This window comes from Denticeps clupeoides, chromosome 7 (genome assembly GCF_900700375.1).
Source record: "Denticeps clupeoides chromosome 7, fDenClu1.1, whole genome shotgun sequence".
In the NCBI taxonomy this organism is placed as follows: Eukaryota; Metazoa; Chordata; class Actinopteri; order Clupeiformes; family Denticipitidae; genus Denticeps; species Denticeps clupeoides.
In genome coordinates this window covers 24766895-24790983 of record NC_041713.1, presented here as the reverse complement: position 1 = coordinate 24790983, position 24089 = coordinate 24766895, and the positions used below count along the sequence as shown (strand labels likewise).

General features: G+C 44.5%; 1 protein-coding gene across 3 annotated transcripts; it reads right to left on the bottom strand.

Moving 5' to 3' along the window:
- Window positions 1-2026: 2026 nt before the first annotated feature.
- Window positions 2027-23573, bottom strand: LOC114793532 (filamin-C-like). Of its 3 annotated transcripts, XM_028985415.1 has the most exons (48): window positions 22935-23325; window positions 20397-20645; window positions 19230-19327; window positions 18262-18412; window positions 18068-18186; window positions 17910-17987; window positions 17668-17830; window positions 17369-17569; window positions 17120-17242; window positions 16378-16515; window positions 16157-16283; window positions 15944-16080; window positions 15664-15857; window positions 15478-15591; window positions 15253-15396; window positions 15053-15176; window positions 14816-14976; window positions 14621-14711; window positions 14018-14187; window positions 13809-13926; window positions 12938-13200; window positions 12256-12853; window positions 12002-12175; window positions 11166-11328; window positions 10881-11041; window positions 10621-10788; window positions 10391-10514; window positions 9847-10003; window positions 9577-9766; window positions 9463-9486; window positions 9139-9383; window positions 8959-9058; window positions 8738-8878; window positions 8536-8664; window positions 8280-8453; window positions 7768-7929; window positions 7429-7632; window positions 7200-7352; window positions 7002-7124; window positions 6656-6895; window positions 5788-6063; window positions 5394-5531; window positions 5159-5274; window positions 4351-4483; window positions 4091-4267; window positions 3531-3749; window positions 2921-3136; window positions 2027-2759 (listed from the first exon to the last, which is right to left on the bottom strand). In XM_028985415.1, exons 1-48 carry the CDS (start codon window positions 23323-23325, stop codon window positions 2572-2574), a joined length of 8247 nt encoding a protein of 2748 aa, XP_028841248.1. In that variant the 3' UTR covers window positions 2027-2571. The 3 variants fall into 3 exon arrangements, with proteins under 3 accessions (XP_028841248.1, XP_028841249.1, XP_028841250.1); XM_028985416.1 differs by lacking the exon at window positions 17120-17242 and having other exon boundaries at window positions 9139-9386; window positions 22935-23573; XM_028985417.1 differs by lacking the exon at window positions 17120-17242 and having other exon boundaries at window positions 22935-23573.
- Between the last annotated feature and the right edge of the window lie 516 nt (window positions 23574-24089).

Below are 24089 nucleotides of genomic sequence, written 5' to 3'. Positions count from 1 at the left end.
TCCTGGTTCACAGGCGAGTGTCTTACCCACTAGGCTACTACCACCCTTAATCCCAGCAATCCCTTACCTGCTAGGCCATCACTGCCCCATAAACATAAAAAAGCGTTAGTGTTAATATTTACATCCACTTTTAGTGGAAATTGTGTTGCTGATAAGTCTTCACTTTAGAGATAGACTTGCTAAATTAAGAAATGGATGTAAATAGTTGAATGTTGCATGTTGAGATGTGTGTTATATGGGGGTAGGTGGGCGGTTAGGCACCATCTCCATTGTCTGGTGTAAGAGCAGCCACGTTCCTGCTAGTCAGTAAGTAAAAAGTGGGCGTGTTGTATTGTTGACTTCGGCTACCAGCTTGTACACATACAAAGTCTTTATTCCAGCCAGAATGAGCACTGAGTGAACTATAGCAGGACTATTCAAATGTGCACATATTTATTAACACACACACACACATATATATATATATATGTGTGTGTGTGTGTGTTAATAAATATGTGCACATTTGAATAGTCCTGCTATAGTTCATATAACGTGAGACTATATATATATAACGTGAGACTCTTATCGGGCGATAAAAAAAATATCGCCGTTAATCTATTCACAAAGTTGGGTTGGGAGCTGGGTCTGTACTACACAAGCCATTGTGCCGAAGTTAAATGGTTACACTAGATTTATAAGCATATTTCTTCTTTCTTGTGTCTTTTATTTTCTTATTTTGTAAAGACTTTTATTTTGTTTTTGAGACCGGTAATCTAAAAAATAGATTAATCTAGATTAATTCCAAGATTACAGTGAGATTAATCTAGATTAAGAAAATTAATATATGCCCACCTCTAATATATATATATACATATATTAAGGCTCGCACCATTTATCTTTCTCGCTAGTCGGAACGCATAACCTGACCGCTCATTTACAGCATAAGCCAGTGTAAAAACCTGTCTGGTTTGGCCAAAGATCTTCAGATCCATTTGCGCTTAATGTGCCACCTGGTGGAATGCCAGGTATTAGAGGACAAGTTCAAATAAGAACAGTAATATTAAGGAGTTTATTTCAGCAATTCCAAAACAATTTTCAGCGTGCCAAATAAAAAAGGCTGTAGGTTGCCCACCACTGATCTAGTGACTTTCAGAAAGCATTGATGTGACTTTTTCTCACAAATGTAAGTCAGTGCTGTCATATGATTATTTTAAATGTGATAGGATCATAAGACAATGGGCACAATATGATGTGTAGTGAAAAAACAACAGAATGGCATCTATTGGCCAAGAGCGAAATATGCACAAAATTATTTATTGTTTTGAGACCATGGGCATGACTATGGATATGAAAATCATAAGTAGCTGTTTATTCTTATTATTATGATATTGTCTGTAATATCTGCTGTGGCGTCACACAAGGTCAAATCTCCATGCTTTCTGGTTTCTGGATTGCACACTAAGTGGAATGGCAACTCTAAATTGGCCATAGTTGTCAATCTGTGAGTGAATGGTCTGAAACATGTATGTGTATGCATTAATGAGTAATTTAGAAAAGCAGTAAAAAAAATAACAAAAAAAACACAAAAAAAAAGTACAACAATCTTTCTGACCAAGAATACCCCTTGATAGAAGGAGTATGTGCTAATGGCAGAAGCCTCTTTCAGCAATAAAATGTTTCTTGTCTCAAAAATGGTTTGAGTTGCCAGTGAAATAACTTTTTTTGAGATAACCATGACGTGGACGACTGTGAACCTTCACAGATATAATGTGTCCAGCTGCACTCCAGATAGGGTGTCAAACATCTTACCAGAAATATCTTGCTTTGTAATACAATGGCTGAAGTAGTATTGGCTGTACTTCTGACAGTGAGCGGTTAATACGAAATTCAGCAAAGAAAATGGTGTTTGCAAACGAGGACAACTGACGCTGAGCACTGCACTAGACAACATCACCAGTAGGTGCCAGGCTCTCTTAACAAATACACCTCTTGATATGGGCACGCAGACGCTCATTCAAAGTGAGCTGAGTGAGACAGCAGCCACAAATAATGGCACAAGATAACAGCTGAATCTTTATTAGATCTGCATAGACTTACCAAATATTTGGTTAATATAACAAGTCCAAAAAAGCATATAAAACCATGAAAACACACCTTATTGCTGTTGGACTGCATAAACACTTGAAACATTCACACATAAAGTCCCAGCCTACCTTTTTAAAACTTGCCCAATTCAAATGAATACTACAGTCTTTTCAAATGTCTTTCAATGTGTTTCATTGCCTACTTCCATCAGACGGATTTGGCCAAAAAGTGGATTGATGGCTTGTGCGGAAAAAAAAAAAAAAAAAATTTCAATAATAAGTAACACTATTACAGACAGGGGCATGGCTTCGGTGATTGTGAGCACTGCTGTGAAGTATGGCATCAAGGGGTTAATACAAAAATATTTGGCACGTGTGTTTTTTTTTACTTGGTGGAATAAGAACAGTCATTGCATTTTTTAAATGCATTCTGGCAGCGGAGGTGGTGTTGTCCATAGAAGTGTGCTTAGCTTCGTAGGCCATTAGGGATGAGGGTTAGTGGGAGATCTTAAGGGACGGTGACATGGAAGGGGCTCCCTGGCACAGTGTCGTCTCCCCACTTCACGATGACCACATAGTTGCCCTTCTCTCGCACCGTGTAGGTTACGTTATAGAGGCGATTGCCCACATGCTTCACATACACCTCTTCACAAGGAGTCTTGGGGCCATGGACACCCACCATCAGCATGTTTGTGCCTAGAGAAGAAATGTTTAATACATTTTTCTTGAAATAGTAAGAGATCTAGAGTTCACATAAAAAAATTGGTACATTCTGGTTCAAGTTATGTCTTTTCATATTGGATAAGTATGAATGGAATCCTAGATGCAACTGGTTACTGGTTAGAAGGTCATCTTACCTGCTTTGCTACAGTCCACACTGAAGCTGTTTTTCTGTCCCACCATGGCTTTGGAGAGTCCTGGACCCCTGCACACCACCCTGCTGGCGTCCGACTCCAGCTTAATGGTGCTGGAAATGGAGCTGTAGGCTCCGGCCATCTTGGAAGTCTTGGTGACAGTCTCCACAAGCACTGAGGAGGTTTCATGAAGGCTGTGGCCCCCAGACAGACGTACACCTAACAGGCCAGAAACAGACATCCGTTACATAAGGACGGCACTCACAATTCATCTCTGTGTTGCATAACCCGAACATTGCCAAGGAAACCCCAACACGGAAGCACAAAGTGTGCAAGAGAGAAAGTCTTTTCTTAGCCAGAGTTGAGAGGTTACATAAGTAAAAAGAAGCACTTTTCCTGTTCTATTCTTATTCCCTAACCTGAGGGAAGCTTCATGGACTACATCTGGGAGAAGTTTTCTTCAGATGTGAAACTTTATATATTCTTATTAATTACTCATAGTCTCCGTGGTTAAAGATGTCATGCATTAGATAATTTCCCAAGCAGGAATTATGCAATAGATTATATTTTGCAGGGGACTGTGGGAATATGCTAAAACATAAGAAGTATTCACCTGTCACTTTTGCTTTGAAGGGGCTGCCCACAATGTGCTGCGGGCCTCCATATTTGACGGAGATTAGATAATTTCCAGGGGCCATGGGCGTGTATATGACTTTGTATCCTTCGGCGCACTCAATGCAGTCCATTTTCACCTTGGAAGGACCGTCAATGGTGACAGACAGGGCACCCGATCCGGCATTACAGGTGTTCACCACAAACTCAGAAGGTACGCCTGCAGGGAAGCCATCCAATCAATAATTACCCATTATACACCAGGGGGCAGTATGCCCAGCATCCCAGCTTTTGGAAGCCCTTCCCTATTCCTTCAGTAACAGAAGCAAATGCTAATTTAATATATTACATCAAAATCAAATCAATTCTTCTTTGGTTCAAGAAGCACAGAAGTTGACTTTTGAAGCACAATAATACACATACTCAGATGTAGCAGAAGCATCCGTGCCCTCCTTTGTGTCCCTCCTCCATTTCCCTTCTTATTTTCTTTGCTCAGCAGTGTACATCACAAATGTGGCAAAATGTATGTTCTGTTATAGTCTAATGAGGTCAATTTCCTACCTGTGCAGCCTCCCTCCAGCCCAGGTCCGTAGGCAGACACCATCCCTGGGTCTCCAGCCTGGTCCGGCTCCCCAACTCGCACATTGAAAGGGCTTCCAGGAATATGGCTGCCATTAAACTTCACATCAATGGAGTGGACACCATTCTCCCGTGGAATGAAACGGATTGCATTCTTGTCTGCAAAGACAAATTTCTTGCATGATTGCTGAACTCCTGCTTATGTGCACTGCACTTTAATGAATGAGTCACTTCTGACTTACCACTGTCCAGCTCAGTAATGTAGCATTCCTCGACACTGCCGGAGGGTGTGTGGACCTTAGCATCGATTATGCCTCTCGCACCGTTCTTCTGAACTGCGAATGAAGCCTCTTGGCTCACCTTCAGGTCCTTCTCCTACAAAATATGACACAAATCAAAGCTATTCACAAGCGTTTTCATGTGAACAAATGTCGGTTGCATTTGTGCTTAAGAATGTGGCAGCCAGCATGTGTGTGGGTGTGGGTGATGGGCTGTCAGGCTGCAAATTTTTTTAAATGGAGTGCAAGGCTGGAATTACAGTGCACGGAAATCCTTCAAGATTCCTGTGTTTTGTAGTAATTTGACTGAAAGTAATTTGGTATAAATGTATGAGGAGATGTGGTCTCTACATTCTAGCGGTCATGCTTCACGCCTAATGGAGGGAGAGTAGGAACAGGATGGGTTGGAGGTGTGGAATACAGATAGAAGGTTAAGGTTGTGGAGAGAGGAAGACAGAGAGCGAAACTTGTAATTTCTGTCCCACTGTGGAGCATGAGTAGACCCATCAGTCATGGGGATGGATGAGGACTAATGAGCTGGGCTCTGTGGAAGAGGGTCAGGCTAGTGGATCTCCACTGGCCAGAGAACCCTGGACACCTAATCCACCAACATCAACACCACCATATTTTGGCCTTTGGATGTCAGGTCTAGTTACAGGCCAAGGACAAATGGCATTAGGGCTGTTTGGCTGGCACTGGTATTACACACATGTCTAACGCTGAGAGAAAATAGTGATCAGTTAGTCGAGGAATTAAGTGTCAGCAGACCAACCTGGAGGCTTGTGACAGTCAGTCGACGTGCATCGTCAGACAGCGTGGCAATGGGGACAATGAAGGGGCTGTCTGGGATGTGCTCATTGTTAAACTTGATTGACACTTCGTAGTCGCCTGAGAGATTGGATATCAAAAAGCTGAGTTTAAAAAATGTAAATATAAAAATAAGGCACAGATATAAGCTTTGAACAAAATGAAGTGATGTACGTCGTGTAGTGCCAGTCTTTGCTCACCTGGTTCCTGGACCATGTAGGACACACCACAGGATCCATCTTTCCGGTCTTCAAAGGAGATCTCGGCCTTGCTGGGACCCTCCACTGCGATGGACAGACCCCCTGCACCTGCCTCTCGTGTCCAGATACTGAACTCGGCTGAAGTAAAGACAGGGAAACTGGTCAACAACTTGAGTTCAGGTTAATCCATGTACTTTTATATCAGACTCATGGCTGTCCTCTCACACTCTACACTACCATTCAAAAGTGTAGTCATTATTACTTCACAAATATCATGTCTTCTAACCCACTGTACAACAGTAGTGCATAATGCTATGGCAACATGAATGATTCTGATAACACATTCATCATCATTATTTAATCTGATGGTGATGTTGATATTAGCTGATCTTACTTGGCACTCCAGCCACTCCCCTCTGCAGTCCAGTGCCACCAGCTCGCACCTTATGAGCACCTCCCTCTCCCAGTGGCCCCACTGTAAACTGGAACGGGCTCCCAGGGACATGCTGACCCCGGTACTTGACATTGACAGTGTGAGGGCCCATCTCCTGTGGCACAAAGCGCACACTGTAGGTGCTGTCCCCTCCATCCACAATCTCAGCATCCACGGTCTTCCCACCCGGACTGGTGACCTGAGCAGTCATTGGCTGAGCACCCACATCTGCTGCAACTGTGGAAAAATCAGTTTCAGGGGAGATACGTTTCTGAATAATCTTTGTGATTTAGCTACAATAACATCTTCTCTCTGTTTCTCTCCTTCCACCATTGCTATTCTCAGTGCCATAGCTTGGCTGATGCAGCTTCATATTTTCCATCCACATTTGGCTGTAATAATCAGCTGTAAATTCCATCCGGGGCATGTAGCATGGGCAGAGATTAAAAATGTCAGGGGCTGGGCACAGGCTCAAATGTGCTATCCTGCCCTTCTCATGAGGAAAAACAAGCTGGCTATTTAAACTTCTACACAAGACCCACTGAACTTCATTTTCATAACTGGGAAAGACTCTTCTCTTTCCAATATATACTAATAATCTTTTTTGTCTTTAAATATAATAGCCAACAATTAACACTTGTCCCCCAATTCACAGTTGTCCTTTTCTTTAATCAGGTACACTTACTGCATAGTGAAAAAAAGGGATTTTGGAGGCAACAAGGTGGTGATAAAAACTTGTATGACACTGATTTGACTTTGTACCACTGCAAAATGTAGTTTTAAATGATTAATAAAATTTATCAGTGTTTTCACACTGCCAGCATCTTACCTTCCTGCCTGGTGGTCATGCTACCAAATCCCAGCCTCTCTCTGCCCAAGAAATCGCCAAATACGTCCCTGAATGGGTCTCCTCCCACCTGCGTGCTTTCCTCTACGCGGACCTCGCGCTTGGTCTCACCGCCACGCGTCTTGCTGAACTCCGTGCGCTCTGTTCGTGTGTAGGTGTGGCTGCTGCGGGTAAAAGTGCGTGTTAGGCGCTCCTGGGCTGATACCATTTGGAACCAGTTTCCTGAAAGGCAGGTGAAAAAAACATGAGGATAACAATGACTCTCATCACATTGCCAGGGCGAAACCTCTGATGAAGGCATTGATTATCAGTGTGTCCATCTTCTCACCGGGGATTTTCAGGTTGAGGTCGCAGGTGCTGCCAACACTGGCGATTGAGGGAGCCTGCCTCTTCCTGGTGATGCTCTCCTTCATCCTGCCCTCTCCTGTTACCTTCACTGTGAATGGGCTTCCTGCAGCAAATGGGACATTCTGATTTCATATACCAAATATGCTATACATATTAAACATATTACAGGATAACAGACCTGGGATGTGCTTGTCTGCAAACTTGATGTTGATTATATAGTTGCCTGGCTCAGTTGGACAGTATGTCACCTTGCATGTCCCATCCTCCACATCCTCACAGTTAATGTCAACCTTACTTGGACCCTCAATAGATAACCCCAGACCTCCATAGCCTTGGAACAGAAAGGTCAAATGTACCACACAGACATTTATTTAATCCCTTTTTTTTTAAGTGTTCCCTCGTCCCACCTGCATTCCTGGTGTCCACGAAGAACTCGGCAACCTCAAAGGTGTGAGCCTCCACCAGGCCCTTGCCGAAGGCCTTCACCCTGCTGGCTTCTCCAATCTCGGATGGACCCACCATGATCTTGAAGGGGCTGTTTGCCACATGTTTTCCACTCTTCATCACACTAACAACATGCTCACCCACCTCCTTAGGAGTAAAGGAGATACCTGTAAAGAGAGAGGCATGAAGAATCATTTCGCTCAATACTGCTCAATATTCTTCATCACTGTTGGATACTATCTCATATTGCTTTTCAAAGAATGGAAATGTCCCCATTAATGAATGTCCAGTGAGCTGCTTACCAATGTGGCGGTTGGGCAGCCTCTTCAGCAGGCAGGGCTCCTCTTTACCAGATGGTGCTCTGATGCTGGCTGTCAGGGAGCTCAGGTCCGTCTCTGTGATCTTCAGCGACACATCTGTCGCAGCACCAACATTCAGCTGTGATGTCCTGAGGGAGTCGTCACCTGCAGCACCATGGTCAAATATGAATCGCTTTTTCATTCACAAAGACATTTAGTTGGACATTTAGTAGGACATTTGCATGTGGTTCATGTTTTGAATGGTCCATGATGTTAACATATTAGTAGATATATTAGATAAATTTAAGGAAGGCAAGAGACTTGTTTCATGTTTAGCTTGAAATTCTGAAGCAAACGGCATATTTCTACAATATATAAAGTAAATCCAGTAGGATAGAATTGTCTCCAGTTGTGTGACAAGACAACTGTAGATAATATCCAGACCTTATTTTTTAATGTTAGACTCTATTTGTTATTTATGTATTTCCGCGCTCTTTGTCCCATATCCTCCATACCTGTGATCTTAGCAGTGAAGGGGCTGCCAGGAATGTGTTTGTTGTCAAACTTGACAATGACGTTGTAGTCCCCAGGAGCTGTGGGTAAGTAGGACACTGTACAGGTACCATCTTTGTTATCCTTGCAAGTGATTTCAGCCTTTGAAGGTCCTTCCACTGCCAAGGAAAGGCCACCTGAGGAAGAGAGTGGGTGAGGGGAGAGGTTTTTTTTTCATTTTGACTGAAAGCAATGACCGCTTAGTTAAAGCTACTGTACCTTCTCCAGCATTCTTGGTCACCACAGTGAAGGTGGCTGGTTTGTTCACCATGCCGTGGCACAGGCCAGGGCCGTAAGCCGTCACCTGACTGGTGTGCATAGCATCCACATAGAACTGCAGTGGACTTCCTGTGTGTGAAGGAAAAGCCATGTCAGAACGCAGGTGACACCTAAAATATTTCAATTGATGTTGAAGACATACCTGGTATATGATTGCCCTCGTATTTGATGTCCATCTCGTGAAGGCCCTTCTCAGTTGGAGCATACCTTACAGTCACTGTGCCATCTTTGTTGTCTCTGATTTGAGGCCGTGCCACCTTTCCAGAAGGCATACGAACTTCACCTATATAAAAAAGCCTCTGTTAGCCCGTCTAACCTGCGTTTTCAGATTTTTGGGTGTTCTGCTGTAAGAGACTGGCTCACCTGTGACCTCCCCCTGCTGCACAGTGAAGGGAATGACCAGGTTGAGAGGCCGGAACATGCCCTCTAATCCTTCAGGGGGCACAACAGGTTCTTTTGTAGCCTAACAGGGAAAAAATGTAGATATTTAATATTGTTTTCTGAATTCCTATTCTCATATTCGTACACACGCCTGGTACTCACAGTCACATGGAAAGGGCTGTTGGGGATGTGTTGTCCTCCAAAGCGAATGGTAATGACGTATTTGCCCGGCTCGGGCGCTGTGTAGTAGATGTCGAAGGTCCCATCTGGGTTCTCCACTACATCCATGTCCAGCTCTATGCCGGTGGGGGTCAGCACTGTGCATGTTACCTTGCCCTTCCCAGCAGCCTTAGCATCAACTGTTATGTTAGTTTCCTCAGCCGTTTGGATTTTGGGTCCCAGGCCTGCTGCTGCAAAACATGACAAATCTTAAACACGATATAGGGGACATTGTTCGGGGACATTACAAGAAGAGTAGCTACTTACCAACCCTGTGTCCTCCAATAGACACTAGGAAAATATACAATAAATGATTATCTGTCCAATAGGGTCCAAAGTAAAATCCCTTACTGGTTTTTAGACAAGAATAACTGGACAGACCTGTAAGCAGACACTGGCTGGCATCGCCTGTTGGCAGTGCGTGGATGCGGTAAGGGGAGTATGGGATCTCATCACCACCATATTTAATGGTAATTGTGTAGCGGCCAGTCATGTCAGGCAGGTAGGACACAGTGTAAGTCCCATCTCCATTGTCCTGGATGCTGGCCTTCTTGGGTTTGCCTTCGGGATCCTGCATGTGGTATAAAGGACTTATGGTCAAAAAGTCATAAAAAAGATCATGACCATGGTAGTGAGGTGAGAGGGACCAACCAGAATCTGAACAGTGAGAAGCCCCTCCCCAGCATCACAGGCATCAATTGTGAACTCCACAGGAAGACTGGCAGCCACACCAGCAGTGTCAAGACCAGGACCACTGGCACGAACTTTACTGGCATCATGTGCTGGGCCTGCATTAACCTTGAATGGGCTAAAACCAATGTAGAGAGAAGATCCAGTTGGACAATTGAAAATTCTTTAAAATTCATTTTAAAATGAATGGATTCCGAAATTCCAGTGTTCCAGCCAATTATCTAATTAATTACAGGCTAGAACCATATAAAAGAAAGTGAAGTGATTGCCATTGTGAAACACAGCACAGCACATGGTGAACACAACAAAATGTGTCCTCTTAATTTAATCCATCACCCTTGGCAAGCAGTGGCCAGCCATGAAAGGCGCCCGGGGAGCAGAGTGTCGGGACTTGAACCGGCAACATTTTTTATCATTACCATTAATATTTGATAAGTTGTAAATACAACTTATCAAATATAAAAAATATTACTGAAAGCAGTACAGCAGCGGAGCGAATCGGCACCTGCGTGGAACATCCTGGCCTCCATATCTGACAGACACTGAATAGGGTCCATCCTGAGCAGGTGTGTAGTTGACTGTGTGTGTTCCGTCACCATGGTTACTGACTTTTACTGGCTCAGCAGCGCCTGTTGGAGAATAAAAGATCAACAAAAAACAAAAGAAATGTGAATGGATAAAACCTTCCAGTTATATTGCAGTGCTCCAGTATATGATGGAATAATGTGCTTGTACCTGTTGGTCCGTAGACCTGCACCTCCAGGGCAGCCTGTCCTGCCTGCTTGCTGTCCACCGTGAATGTCTGTGGGACACGGGCTCTCACGCCAGGCCCCAGTCCAGGCCCAGAACATTTCACTTTGCTGGGGTCCACCACATCCCTCACAGACACACGAAATGGGCTGCCTGAAACGGAGAGAGATAAATCCTCAAAAAAATATAGTTTTTTTAGGGCCCTTTGACACCTCTGACCTTGACTCTGATTACTAGAGTTGTACCTGGAATCGGTAGACCACCATATGTTATGTTGACATCATAATCCCCAGGTGTGAAAGGGACATACTCCACGCTGCAGCTTCCGTCCTTGTTGTCTTTACAGGACATCTTCGACTCAGATGGACCCTCAATGGCCAAACCCAAGCCTCCAGTACCAGCACCTCTGAGAGTTAGATATGAACATAAAAACCAATAACCATAAAAACATGTAGGTAGATCCAAGATGTACAAAATGTAAAAGAGATTAAATAAATGCTTCTTTATTGTTCTGATGAATATTGGCAAACCTGGTCTCCACAGTAAAGCAGTTGGGCTTGTTGGTGATTCCGCTCTCCAGGCCCGGTCCATAGGCCCGTACACGTGTAGGGTCACAGCCTTCCACCACAGAGACCCGGAATGGGCTCAGGGGGACAGCAACATTGTCAAAAAGTACTTCAATTAGATGCACCCCTGGAATTAAAAAAATGTCATATCAATCTGAGAAGTAGGAGATACGTGTGTGTGTGTGTGTGTGTGTGTGTGTAGGTGTGTGTGTGTGTGTGTTTACAACGTTTGTGTACAGCAACTGTAATACTGTATATTAGCATCAAAGACAATTTCATTTATCCAGCAAGCTTAAGTAGATGTTTCACCATTCATCTAAAGATCTATGCAGTATTGAATAGGGTCCTGATTATCCACATCACTGTTGTTAGTACAGTCTTTGGTGTATTTAACTTTATTTCAAATTTTATCCCAAATTTTATCCCAGTCTATCAGAGATGAATAAAAGCCATATTCTCTTCAGCCTGCCACCATCATTGCTTAAACACCATATTTTCATTTCCAGTGGATCTGCTGGGCTCTGGCAAGACACTCACTCTCACACACACAAATCTGGGTTCAAGAGTCTATGTTCCCAACACACCTCCTATTTATAACCCCTAGCACACTCTATTTTACTCTCTCTCTCTCTCTCCCTAAAGCCCTGAAACCACTTCACCCAGTATTTATACCCACAACAGCACCTGTTCGTATTCCCTCCCTCATCTGGCTTAATATTTTTCAAAACTCACATTCAAATGTCCTCCAGATTTAATCTGTTCTTTTGTTTAAACAAAATATTAATTTTCACACAATTCACCTTCTTCAAATGCTGTGTACTCCACTCTGTAGGTCCCGTCGCCTTTATCTGTGATGTAGGCGTCCGTGCTGGTGCCTGAAGGGTTGATGATACAGACTTTGACATGGTTTCCTCCAGTCTTGTTCTGGACTCGGGCATCCACAATGAAGTGTGTGGTCACATCACGGAGGATGCCTGCATGAACAGGCAACAATGAGAAACATGGAAGTGACAGACTGAGATGACACCCTGACCACCCTGCAGTGACCCCTTACCTCTGGGTTCCACTCCAGGCCCATAAACTTTGACCCCACTAGTGTCCACAGCAGGCTCCACATGCACACGTATGGGGCATCTGGGCATGACATGGCCTCCATATTTAATGGTGATGGTGTGCACTCCTTGGAAGGGTGGCGTGTAGGTGACAGAAAAGGTGCCATCGTTGTTGTTCTGGATGCGCACCTCTGCCTTGGCACCTGTCTCAGAGACAATCTCCACAGTCAACTCGGCTTCTCCAGCTCGTGTGCAGTCCACTGTGAAGCTGGCCGCCTCTCCCGCCCTGGCTCTTTCCAGACCTGGCCCACTGGCCACCACCTTGCTTGGGTCCAGGGCAGGACGGACTTTGGCTTTGAAGGGGGACCCTGGGATGTGAGCATCACCAAAGAGGATGTTTATATTGTAGTCCCCAGGTTCAGTGGGTAGGTAAGAGACCGAGCAGGTGCCATCTCCATTGTCTTGGCATTCAATCTTGGCCTCGCATGGCCCTTCTACAGTCAGGCCCAGACCTCCTGCTCCAGCACCCTTGGTGTCGATTCCAAATGGGGCAGGTTTCCCCACAGTGCCACCCTGCAGACCTGGGCCATAAGCACGTACCTAAAGCAGCCAAATAGTTTATTTTCATACATTTATTTACAATACTTACTTACTTATTTACATACATTTATTAGAATCAAATACCTTTGTGGGGTCCGCAGGCATGATACCCTCCACAGAAAACGGACTCCCAGTAATTGGGTTACCATCGTATGTGATGTCCACCTTGTATGGACCTTCTTCAGGTGGAATATACTTCACAGAGTGTATGTCCTTGGCCTTGTCTGACTCTATCTTGCATGGAATTGGTCGTCCAGAAGGTGATGTCATTTTCACACCCACCTCTCCTTGTCCTCCAGCTCCTTTTGTGTTGACAATGAACTCCTGATCTTTGCCAACTTCCACCCCTGCAACACACACGCATAGGCAGCTCAATACCACAGTATGAGATCCTAATGAAGTGCCCAGGCATCAATATTTTCTTTCCCACCCCACGATATTGGGTCAGTTCAACTTTTCTGGGTTTCTATCATACTGCAATTGAATTATTTTGGGATAGGTTTAAGTGAACACAGAGTTCCAGTGATTGGACAGATAGAATCATCACAAAGTTACTAGATAAAGAGACTTTGACTGGTTCATTACTGCAGTGATTAATATGTATCAGTGGGTAACATGTACAGTGAAAACCTTGTCAGAAGACAAATTCCATTGAAAATACACCACAGACATCTCAAATGGTCACTCTGAATAACACAATAATACAGTAACTAACAAGGTGAAATGACTAAAAATGTTATTACTTAGTTAGGGTTGGGACTAATCTGCTTTGTGGAGAATGCTTCAATAGATCGGGCATGGACTACTGAGGCTGTTTCAAGATGATAATGCTGATAATAATTAAAGAATGAGATTCTCTAGGATGTGCTTGAGAAGACTATGGATGTGCTTGAGAAGACTACTTTCAACTGACAGAATAGCATATGTTTAGTGAGGTTGGTAGCTTACTACTCACGTTCATTAAGTCCCTGAACTTTAACCTTGCTGATGTCCAGTGGAGGAGCCACAGTGATACTGAATGGGCTTTTGGGAACAGGGTCTCCTCCATGTGTGACTGAGATGCTCAAGGCTCCCTTTACATGCAATTGAAGAAAGAAGAAAGTCACACCCTACTATGAAAAAAGAGGAGGAGCTAATATAACAGCACATGCTAAATCTCTTTACCTGATGAAGGGCTGTGTACTTCACAGTGTATGAGTAGTCATGGTTGTCAATAATCTCAAAGTCCTTTACGGCTTCCCCTTTGACTGTGGCAGTGAAGTGGACTTCAGGTTTGGCCTTGCCTGCTCCTTTGGTGTAGATGGTGAAGTGGGTTGGTGTGCCAGCCTCCACCCCTGAAAAAATATCAAATTAATATCATAGACTCTCTGTACACTGAGCTCCTGTACTTGTTTTGTGCTGCTGCTGGTGCTTTAAATGTGGTTCTTTTTCCAACTTAGTGCTTAGGCTTTGGTTAACCCTTCTCAGAGCTCAGGGGACACTCTGGTGCAGTGTGTAGTCAAGCACTCAGCACAAGTAGGGATAGCTGACATTGTACTGCAAGAATGGGGGAACAAGGTTTGGCCAAACCCCCCAAAACTGCAGCTCCATCTCGGCTTCTAGTACAGAGTAAAATTGAACATTTCACCACACCCTTTATTCAGACATTTGGCATACATGACAAGTACGTGACAGAGACAGTGTCTGTGCTTCATTATCCCTCCCACCTATGTCTGGATGTCCTTCTGAACACTTTTTGACCTCTGTTGCCTTATTTCAATTTCTCACCTGTCTTATTGAGTCCAGGACCTTCTGCTCGTACTTTGCCTGCATCATGGGATGGGTCAACTTTAACCTTGTATGGGCTGCTGGGTATTTCCTGAGCGGGTAAAAAAGATATAATGTGAACAAGAGGAGATTTAAAAAAGCAAGAAGGCAGTTTTTAATCACACACCAACAAAATAATATATTCTGGCATTTCACCTGATCAGCAAACAGTACAATGACAGTGTAGCGCCCCGGGCTGGGGGGGTTGTATTTGACAGTAAATGTGTCATTGTCATTCTTAATGATATCAAAGTCAATGTCTGCCTCTGTGGGTCCCACCACACCTGGTGCACACTTGATGCCAATGCTGATATCACCTGTAATAGGTACAAATACCTTATAAATTAAATGAAAATGACAAGGGTTAAAGATCTTCTACAGACGAAGCCATACCTTGACCTGCCTCACTGCAATCCACAGTGAAGTAGGTGGGCTCATTTGCTTTCAGACCATTTTTTTCTACTCCAGGCCCGTACACCTTTACCTTCTCTGGATGGCAGCCTTCACTCACCATCACCTATACAAACATAAAGTAATAATTGTGATTAATTACTTAAATGGATGGATGGATGGATGGAAGGATGGAGCCTTACCCTGAAGGGGCTGTTGGAAACGTTGACCTCACCCCATGTAACAATGATTGTGTGTTTGATTGGCTTGGTTGGGATATAAACACAGAAAAAGGTTCCATCACCCTTATCTGTAATCTGAATGTCAATAACGCACCCTTCTGCATCCTATAAATACACAAGACAGTGGTGTAAGATGAAGAAATCACCACAATAAGACAGTGTCAGGAGGCAGAATAGATAGGTCACCTGAGCATAAATCTTGAGTTTGCCATTTCCAGCTAGCTGGGCATCAATGGTGAATTCTGCAGGCTTGTTGATGATGCATCCAGTCGGTGCCAGACCTGGTCCATAGGCCTTAACCTGAAAAAAATTTCCATGAGATTAAATTTAGCAAGACAAGGCTGTGATGAAAAAGCCGAGAGGTTCACTGACCTTCTCAGGAAAGACATCATTGGCTGCAGGGAGAATGTGGGCAATAAAGGGGCTGTCCTTGATGTCCTCATCATCACAGATGACATGAACCGCATAGTGACCTGGCTCAGTGGGCCAGTAATGCACATCACAGGACCCGTCGCCTTTGTCCTCACACTCGATCTTAGCTTGCGATGGACCCTCGATGGAGAACCCTGGGTTAAATGGTCCTAAGTTATCCTTTGGTTCAGGATTTATTTACAGTGTCTACAGTCGTCATCCATGGGTTGTTGAGACTCACCTAGAGTCCCCACCTCGGTGCCGATGGCTTCCACCACAAAGTCAGCTGACTTGCCCACCATTCCTGTCTCCAGACCAGGACCCCATGCACGAACTTTCTGTGGTCCAGCTTCCAGACTAACCTCAACCTCAAACGGACTAAAACATGCCCAGTGTTGAGTTTTAGGTTATACAAAAATAATCTACTAAATAAGAGTAAAGAAACCTCTCTCACCTGCGTGGAATCGGTTGTCCTCCCCAAGAAATCGTGACAATATATTTTCCTGGCTGGAGAGGGTGATAGTCACATTCATACACACCATCTCCAATGTCCTTCACCTTGACGGACACATCTACCCCATCTGTCAACATACAAAGCTTGGATTCCGAGCCCTGCTCCAATGACAATTCCAATGACAGTGGCAGTTTATAAAAAAGTGAAATGACTTTTCTTACTTGGACCCTTGACAGAGACCGTTAGTTCACCAGTTCCGGCCCCCTTGGTGAAAACCTTGAAGTCGGCTACCTCCTTCACTCTCAACCCTTTTGGTTGCAGGCCCCGGCCAGTGGCTCTGCAGGCATTGACATTGCTGGCTAATCAACAAATGATAAGAAATATGCATGTGAGTCTGCTATGTTAAACAGCAATGGTGATGAAAATGTAAAAATGTCAAACAGAAAGGACAAAGCTTCAGAAACACCAAATAGCAACAATTTAACATCACAGCGCATTTATTACTGGCAACACATTGAATGCAGATGTCACATTCAATTCAGACCAAATGGAAATGGTTTTAATGGCAATGCAAATATAGGCAAAATCAAAAAAAATATATTCTCAATTTCGCTGTTGATATTGATGCAGCAAGCAAAAATGTACAACAGGAACTGAAACTCAGGCCTGAACTATCTGTTCTTTTCTCTCTCTCTTTTACACGCCCTCGCATGCTCTTTATCATGCTCTCCATCACACATTCTCACTCTCTACTTCTCACACCGTCCCTGTTCACCCTTTCCCAGACCAGCATGTCTCATCAAGCAGACAGAAGCAGGCCTAAGTGGGCACCCCCGAGATCTCTGGATGCCTGCAGCAGAACACACGAAGCGTATGGCAACAGAAAAGGGCGGCATGAGGCCTGGCTGGCATTGGCAGCGGCGGGATGAGAGCGGCAGGCCTCGCCCAGCAGCCTATACTAACTTGGTCGACTGGGTTTGGGTGGCACTTTGGGAGCACCCCTCTTTGCTTTGTCCACAGGGGGCGTGCGCACAGACTGTGGGATTATCTGCACCGGAGGCCCAGTGGGGTGAATACTACGTGGAGCTAAAAATGACAAACATGTGACAAGTGCACTTTGCAGAATAATACCCACAATGGCCTTTGGCATTGATTGGCAAAAGACCAAATGAAGCTCATAAGTTGAAACAGTGACATTTTAAAGTGTTTCACCTTCAGAGATCTGCACAGGAAATGGGCTCTTGGGAATGGGCTGTCCAGCAAATGTTACGTGTATGGTGTGGGATCCCTCCATTATGGGCTTGTAGGTGCAGCGGAACACACTGTCCCCTTTGTTCTCCAGCATCACCTCCACTGTGTCTTTTCTGCCCTGAGGGTCCACAATCACTATGCCAACATCTCCTTCGCCAGCACCTTTAAAATAATTAAGAAAAAGCAACATTGTTATGATATATTGGCAATAAATACAACAATATCATGATACTGCGGGTTCAAAAAAACTCTGTCCTTACCTGCAGTGTAAATGTCAAAGTAGGTGAGCTTTCCAGCCACGTTGCCTACTGGCTCCAGGCCAGGCCCACTGGCTTGCACCTTGTTGGGATTGCCCATTGCTTTAGCTACATTGACCATGAAGGGGCTTTTGTCGATGTCCTGTCCTGCAAAAAGCACTTTGACCTGGTGGAGACAGAAACTATGCTGTTGGCATTGTCCATTGTTAAAAATGAATACTGAACTGTACTGTAATACTAAGTACCTTATGAAGACCTGCAACGTTGGGTACATAACTAACAGAGTAGGTCCTGTTCTTATCATTGTTGGAAACAACCTTAGCCTGGAATAAACGAAGACAAAATTGTTTGTTACAGATATGCCGGAGATGTCACATCTGATAGAATAACAGGCACCACCCACCTCCTCGGTATGACCCTCTGGGTCCTCCACATACACAATGACTTCACCAAGTCCTGCTTCTAGTGTCTCCACAGTGAAAAATGTCGGCTTCAGCACCATATTGCCATGAGGCTCAATACCTGTGTTTACAAGAGTTAACATTGAGTTTTCTTTTCTTTTCTTATTTGCACAGGTTGTTTTAAAAGATCCATAACCTGGTCCATAAGCCTTGGCCTTCTTTGGGAAGAGCTGTCTTGTTTTCACGGGAGCCCCAGGCTTGAGCTTAGCTTTGGGAAACTGGGACAAGTAGGTCATGACAGAATGCTCATCAACGTTGGGGTCCACAATTTCTTCTGGGGCGATCACCTGAATGAAAGTCAATGCTGATGCATCAGTTGTATGCAACCCCAATTGTGTCAAATACAAATAAAAACAGAAATCTCATAAATGTTTTTCATTAAACATGGTTTAATGAAGAGCAAATCATTGTGTTATTGCAATTAGTGACAGAACGCTGCCTCAAATATGTCATTCCATTAGTATTTTTACAACTGCAATATGGATTTTATATTATTGTTGGATTTCCTGGAGTATGGCTCTATTGGATTCAAATGTATGAAGAGTGTTTTATTTTATTTTGGTTCTATATGTGACTTTAATCAGAATGAATTTGCACAAAGTACAGTCTTCTGTCACAACTGTCACATGTGTGTTGCGATGTAGCACAGATCCCTCCCACAGCTATATATAAGCTGAGGAGAGGACTGTGGCCTCATTAAGCCAAGGACAGGATTTACCATGATCCCTCACTCGCCCGCACGGGCAGTCAGCCGCATGCACACTCCCACTGTTCACAGCATACTGATGTTTATTTCATACAATTGCAAAGGTCTCAGAGAGGCATTTCACAGGCACCAATGAGCTGACTCCAGCACACTAAACCGACTCAGCTATAAACAGTCTGACAACTTCAGATGGGTGCAAATATTTAAGCTAGCATGATGTTGGGTTGAAAAGAACACATCTAACACCCAGACAGACGAGTGTGTAAGTGTAGCATACATATGTGATTCAAGCTGTACATCATCTTTCTAAAGTAAAGCTGACAAACGTCAGTGCCATTCTGTTTGTTTTACTTATAAATGTGAATTTTTACTCAGTCATTGTTTCTGTTGTGGCCTACCTGTGGGACACCTAGCCAGTCATCCGCCTGTTGCATAGCCTCTCTGGCGTTGTCCACTGGCTTGTTGGGGTCCCAGGTCGCCCAGTCAGGGCACAGACCTGCAGAGGAAGTTCAGACAGTAACCTCTTAGACGAAGAGGATTGATCCCGTTCCAAAAGCACTTTCAGACTCTCTTAAGCTTTCACCCTCGCCTCACCAAAACAAAAAAATCGGTTCATTAATCCATCTAATTCCACACTGGCACTTAGTCCCAAACAACATTACATATGGCAGACTACCAAGTAACACCAGAGGAATGAGCTCCGCTGTCTGACAAAGCACTCTGCTCCTTGGCTAAACAGCTTTGAGCAGCGAAGGTGATCTCATCTCCTAGGTGATTATGTGTTAATTGGATAGGCATGAATGACGCGCCTCGTCTCCCATGTTCATGGAGCTCAGAAGCCATCATCCTATAATTATATTATAATATTATACGTTTTGCCAATTTGTTTTAACTCAGTTAGAGTGAGGACTGGTCATCCACCCTTTTGACATGGGTTTTCCAACTCACCAAGACACCAAACCAAAGCTGAATTCGAGTTCTTGCACAGTGATGCACTGGTCTGGAGAAAGGGGTAGAGTGCTTTTAAAATACTCTCAGTGAGGATACTGGCCACTTCATCTGTTAGCAACGTTTCCACTGCTGTACAGGGACACCCCATACCCTGTATGGTCATGACTATGGAGGTCTGTCTGCAGCTGCTTAGCATCAGACGGTTTTAGGTAAACACAGGTCCATGCAACCCCCCATCTCGCACTTTACGGCTTGTCTTCTGATGAAATACTAGTGGTACTTTATCAATTTGGATTACATGTTCAGAAAAGATTCTCCCTCTAGACTCTATCTTGTACCATCCAGTAGAGTCTTTAACTGTTTTAGGCACTGATCTGACAGCATCTCCCCTGTTTAATCACGAGGAATCCACTCCAAATTTGGGGGAAGTGGCCATGAGGGAGAGCCTTTATTAGATAGCTGGACCTGAGAACTTTAGTCCCTACTGAATGGGTCACTCAGGCAGGAGCAGCTGTGTGAACTGCCTTGGGACTGACTGCTGAATATGTGCTCTGCACAGGTTAAGGGAACATTAAAGATTCAAGACTTGCTGAGAAGAAACCACTAGGACCCACCAGGGGCACAGTTGTCCACCAGAGCACCCAAGGCCTTGCCGTCCCTCCAGTCTTTGTTGAAATTGTTGATAGGCAGCTGAGGCACTTTATTCTGGATCCATCCCAGTAACCTCTGCTTGGGGGTCAGTTTCTTGGCATCTTCATCATCTTCATCATCCCACATAGGCATGGAGATGGAGTAGTGCAGAATGAGGGTCCAGATGAGACCCAGGATCAGTTTCAGGTTCCCGTCTACAATGGCCTTACTGTCTGTGGAATGAACAGAAAGCCAACATGATGTGGGTTATAGTTAAGTCAATGCACAGATATTGTCATATAAACTTATTACAGTCATTTAATTATGATTTTAAAAAAAAATGTTATTACTATGTTTATGATTTACATTTTAGGAACATAAAGATTTTTTTTTAAGTGAAGCGATTGTCATTGTGAGACAATGCAGCATGGCAATGCACACAACATCCTCTGCATCCTCAACCTATCACCTTAGTGAGCAGTGGGCAGTTGAAACAACTTTCAATTCAATATGAAATTCATTCAGTTCTGACACAGAGTTTTGATGTTTTTGACAGGCTGGTTGTTGGTTTTCTTAGATTGTATGTATGCAACTAAGAATTTATAATGTTAAGACTTTATCAATATTTAGTATTTTTGCCTTTGGAAGGCAGGGTAAATTTAAATCTGGGTGGTCCTCTTTACTCCTCCTCACACTGCCCACACTCTGCAGTGTCCTGGGACATTCCTCAGCCATGAATTCTTCCTTACAGCCGCCATGGAGTATTCCTACAAAACGGGAGCAGCCTTGGGCCTTCAGTCTCTTCCTCATAGCAACGGTGAGACATGAAATTTCTCCATCTGCTGCCACCAGCCATCACTGTCAGGAGTTTAATGAGCAGCCTCAGTATGAACACCACTGATTCTACACTCGTTTTAATGGTCTACATGAGAAAGAGTTCCTAATTCCATGAATATGCATTACCAGCCTCCCCTTCCTGATGAAGGAGCTACAGCGTACCACTAAATTATTTACAGCCCCTGAGTGACAATAGCGCCGACTGTACCGACACCTGCTTGTTCTTTATGAAGTATGCCATCTCTGTGTGGATTAGAAACGAGCCACATGATTTCTCTGAAACTTTTTCACTCTTTGGCACACATACACACTGCTCCAAACAGTAACAGATATTAATGCTGTTAAAGAGCAACACTAATTTTAGTGTTGGCTAAAGGCATAGCCTTAAATGTTGTGTCTTATTCATTTGCTGCGTTAATTATTGGAATTTGAATCTGAATTTAGTTTTAAAATTGTTTCTGGTTTCCCTGAGAGATCAGAGATCTGTGTCACTGAACAAACTGAGACTAAATTCTGTCTTATATCCCAAATAAACATTTCAAATCTTGTGTAGTGCATTCACACCTATGCTGAAGACTTAAAAACAAAAAGGGCCTTCTAGAAAGATCTGATCTGTCACCCGAGTTTTGTGTAGCTTAAAATGCCAACTGCCCTCCCCTGCTCTGATACATGTGGACATGGCTGCTGGCCAGAATGCTCTTGCCACTGGCTGGATATTTCTGACCTCTAGAGGGAAAAGATAAGGAGGTGTGGACTAAAGGAGAGGGAGAGATCATCACAGGGACACTGAATCTGGGCAGCCGTCATTTTGATCAAATATCACAGATCCCTATGAGCTCAGCTTGAGGCAATGATCTCATCTGGTTGACCTGCCACCCTGGCTTCTTCAACACTGTGTGAGAGTCCATGTGGGGAAGCGCGTGTTTGCTCTGTTTACCAGATCTGCTGTCTCCAGGGTTCTCCAAAATGTCACACCATCAGATAACAACAATTCAGTTTCAGCGAATGATCCAAAGATCCTGTCAAAAGTGATACACTGCCTGAACTCGAGTTCAGTTTCTGAAAATAAAGACATATTTTCCACCTGACCACCCATGATGTGTAATGACAGTACGATGACACCATGGGCTGGAACAAATGGCAGGACTGGCACTTTCCTTGGTTGAGAATGTAAAAATAAAAGTATCCCCTTTAACTCTCTCAAATTCACATACAGTGGTGGCCTAGCAGGTATGGAAGTGGACTTGTAACTGAAGGGGTTGTGGGATCAGATCCTGAATCGTCAAGGTGCCACTGAGGTCCCCTTGATCAAGGTACCGTCCCCACACCCTGGGCCCCTTTCATGGCTGCCCACTGCTCACTGAAGTCCTTAAACACAACCAATGGCTAAAATTAACCTGACTATTTCAAAATAAATCTTTATCTTTTGTAGATAAGCGCTTTGGACCAGTAAGTTATCACCACTCAGCTATTTTCAGCCTTGTTGGTACATTTGAGTTCATCAGACTCAGTATATCATGGTCTCACAAATCTATAGGCTTGAAAGTCGGTCTGGATAAGGGCGTCTGCCAAATGCCGTAAATGTAAATGTAAATGTATAGGCAACAAAGCATATTACATATCATGTATTGACTCGCAGAAGCCAGTTGGCTTGTTCGTTAGGTTTCCTGGAGAACATCACTCACCGATGGACACCAGCTTGATGCGCTCCCGGTCCAGGAACTCCAGCGCCACCGACACGTTCTCCAGCTTCATCTGTCTGAAGTTGGGCCTGGCGTGATGCTTTCTGTACATCTTCTTCTGGCTCAGCACCTCCAGGAGCCCGATGAGCTTGAGCCCGTCGCCCAGCTCTCTCTGTAGGTCACTGATGCTCTTGTTGATGCACTTCAGGTGCTCGTTGCACCACCTGGTGAAGGTGTTCTGCTGGATCTTCTTCCACGGCGCGTCCTCGGCCAGGTCCTTCTCCGTGGCGGGCATCTCGTCCTCCTCCTCGTCCCCGAAGTCCGTGCCCTGGTAGTACTGCGGCGGCGGCGGCGGCTGCGGCTGCGGCTCGTCCAGGTAGGCGCTGTTGCTCATTTTTATACCGCAACTCTTTTTTTCGGACGTACTTGCTAAAGAGGACACGTCTGTCACCGCCGGTGATGGATGGAATAATCCGCTTTTCGGTGTACAAGGCGGCCGGCACCCCCAACTTTTAATTGTCAGCGTCCCGTCGAATGTGGTCGCGGCTTCTTAATGGACAGCCTCGCGCTGAATGGAGCGACGGGCGCACGCGGAGTTTAAAAAGACCCCCGGTCCCCCGGGTCCACGTCAGAGCCAAGGATTCCCTGGAATTCCGGAGTGATGGGACACTTTCGGACCCCGGGGGATAACCGGGAAGCGCGCGATTGGCCGGTGACGTCCAGGAGCGTTCTGATTGGTCGGAGCAACAGTTGTGACACCGACTTTTATTTTTAGGCGCCCCTAATCGGGGTTCGGGATTGCGAGGAGACTGAACAATCGAGCCGAGAAAAGAAAGTGAGACACGCGTCATAATGTCATATAAAATCATTTATGACATGATAAAACCCTTCCATAACACAACATGTATTAAATGTACTGTTATCTGGGTAATAACGTGGGGCAACGGTCCTGTACAATATTATCCAGGTGGTTTTAATGTTGTGGGTAATATTTAAACCCTGTTTTATGCCTAAGAGTGAGGCATTACGTTTTTGGGGATGGCCATCTGTTATTCTCAAATGTTCACTTGGACTCAAGGGTGAACTGGTCAAAGGTCAAGGTCACTGATGGCTGCGAGGTGTGAGGCATGGTTTCCTGTTGAGAGAGACGGCCAAATC

Excerpts from the sequence above, each read along its gene's own strand:
- LOC114793532 (XM_028985415.1), bottom strand. The coding sequence starts at position 23,325 with ATGAGCAACAGCGCCTACCTGGACGAGCCGCAGCCGCAGCCGCCGCCG. Across the intron at positions 15,397-15,477 it reads AACTCAAGATTTATGCTCAG|GATGCAGAAGGGTGCGTTAT; the intron begins GTGACCTATCTA and ends GTGTATTTATAG. Across the intron at positions 7,930-8,279 it reads CTTCACTGCTAAGATCACAG|GTGACGACTCCCTCAGGACA; the intron begins GTATGGAGGATA and ends ATGGTGCTGCAG.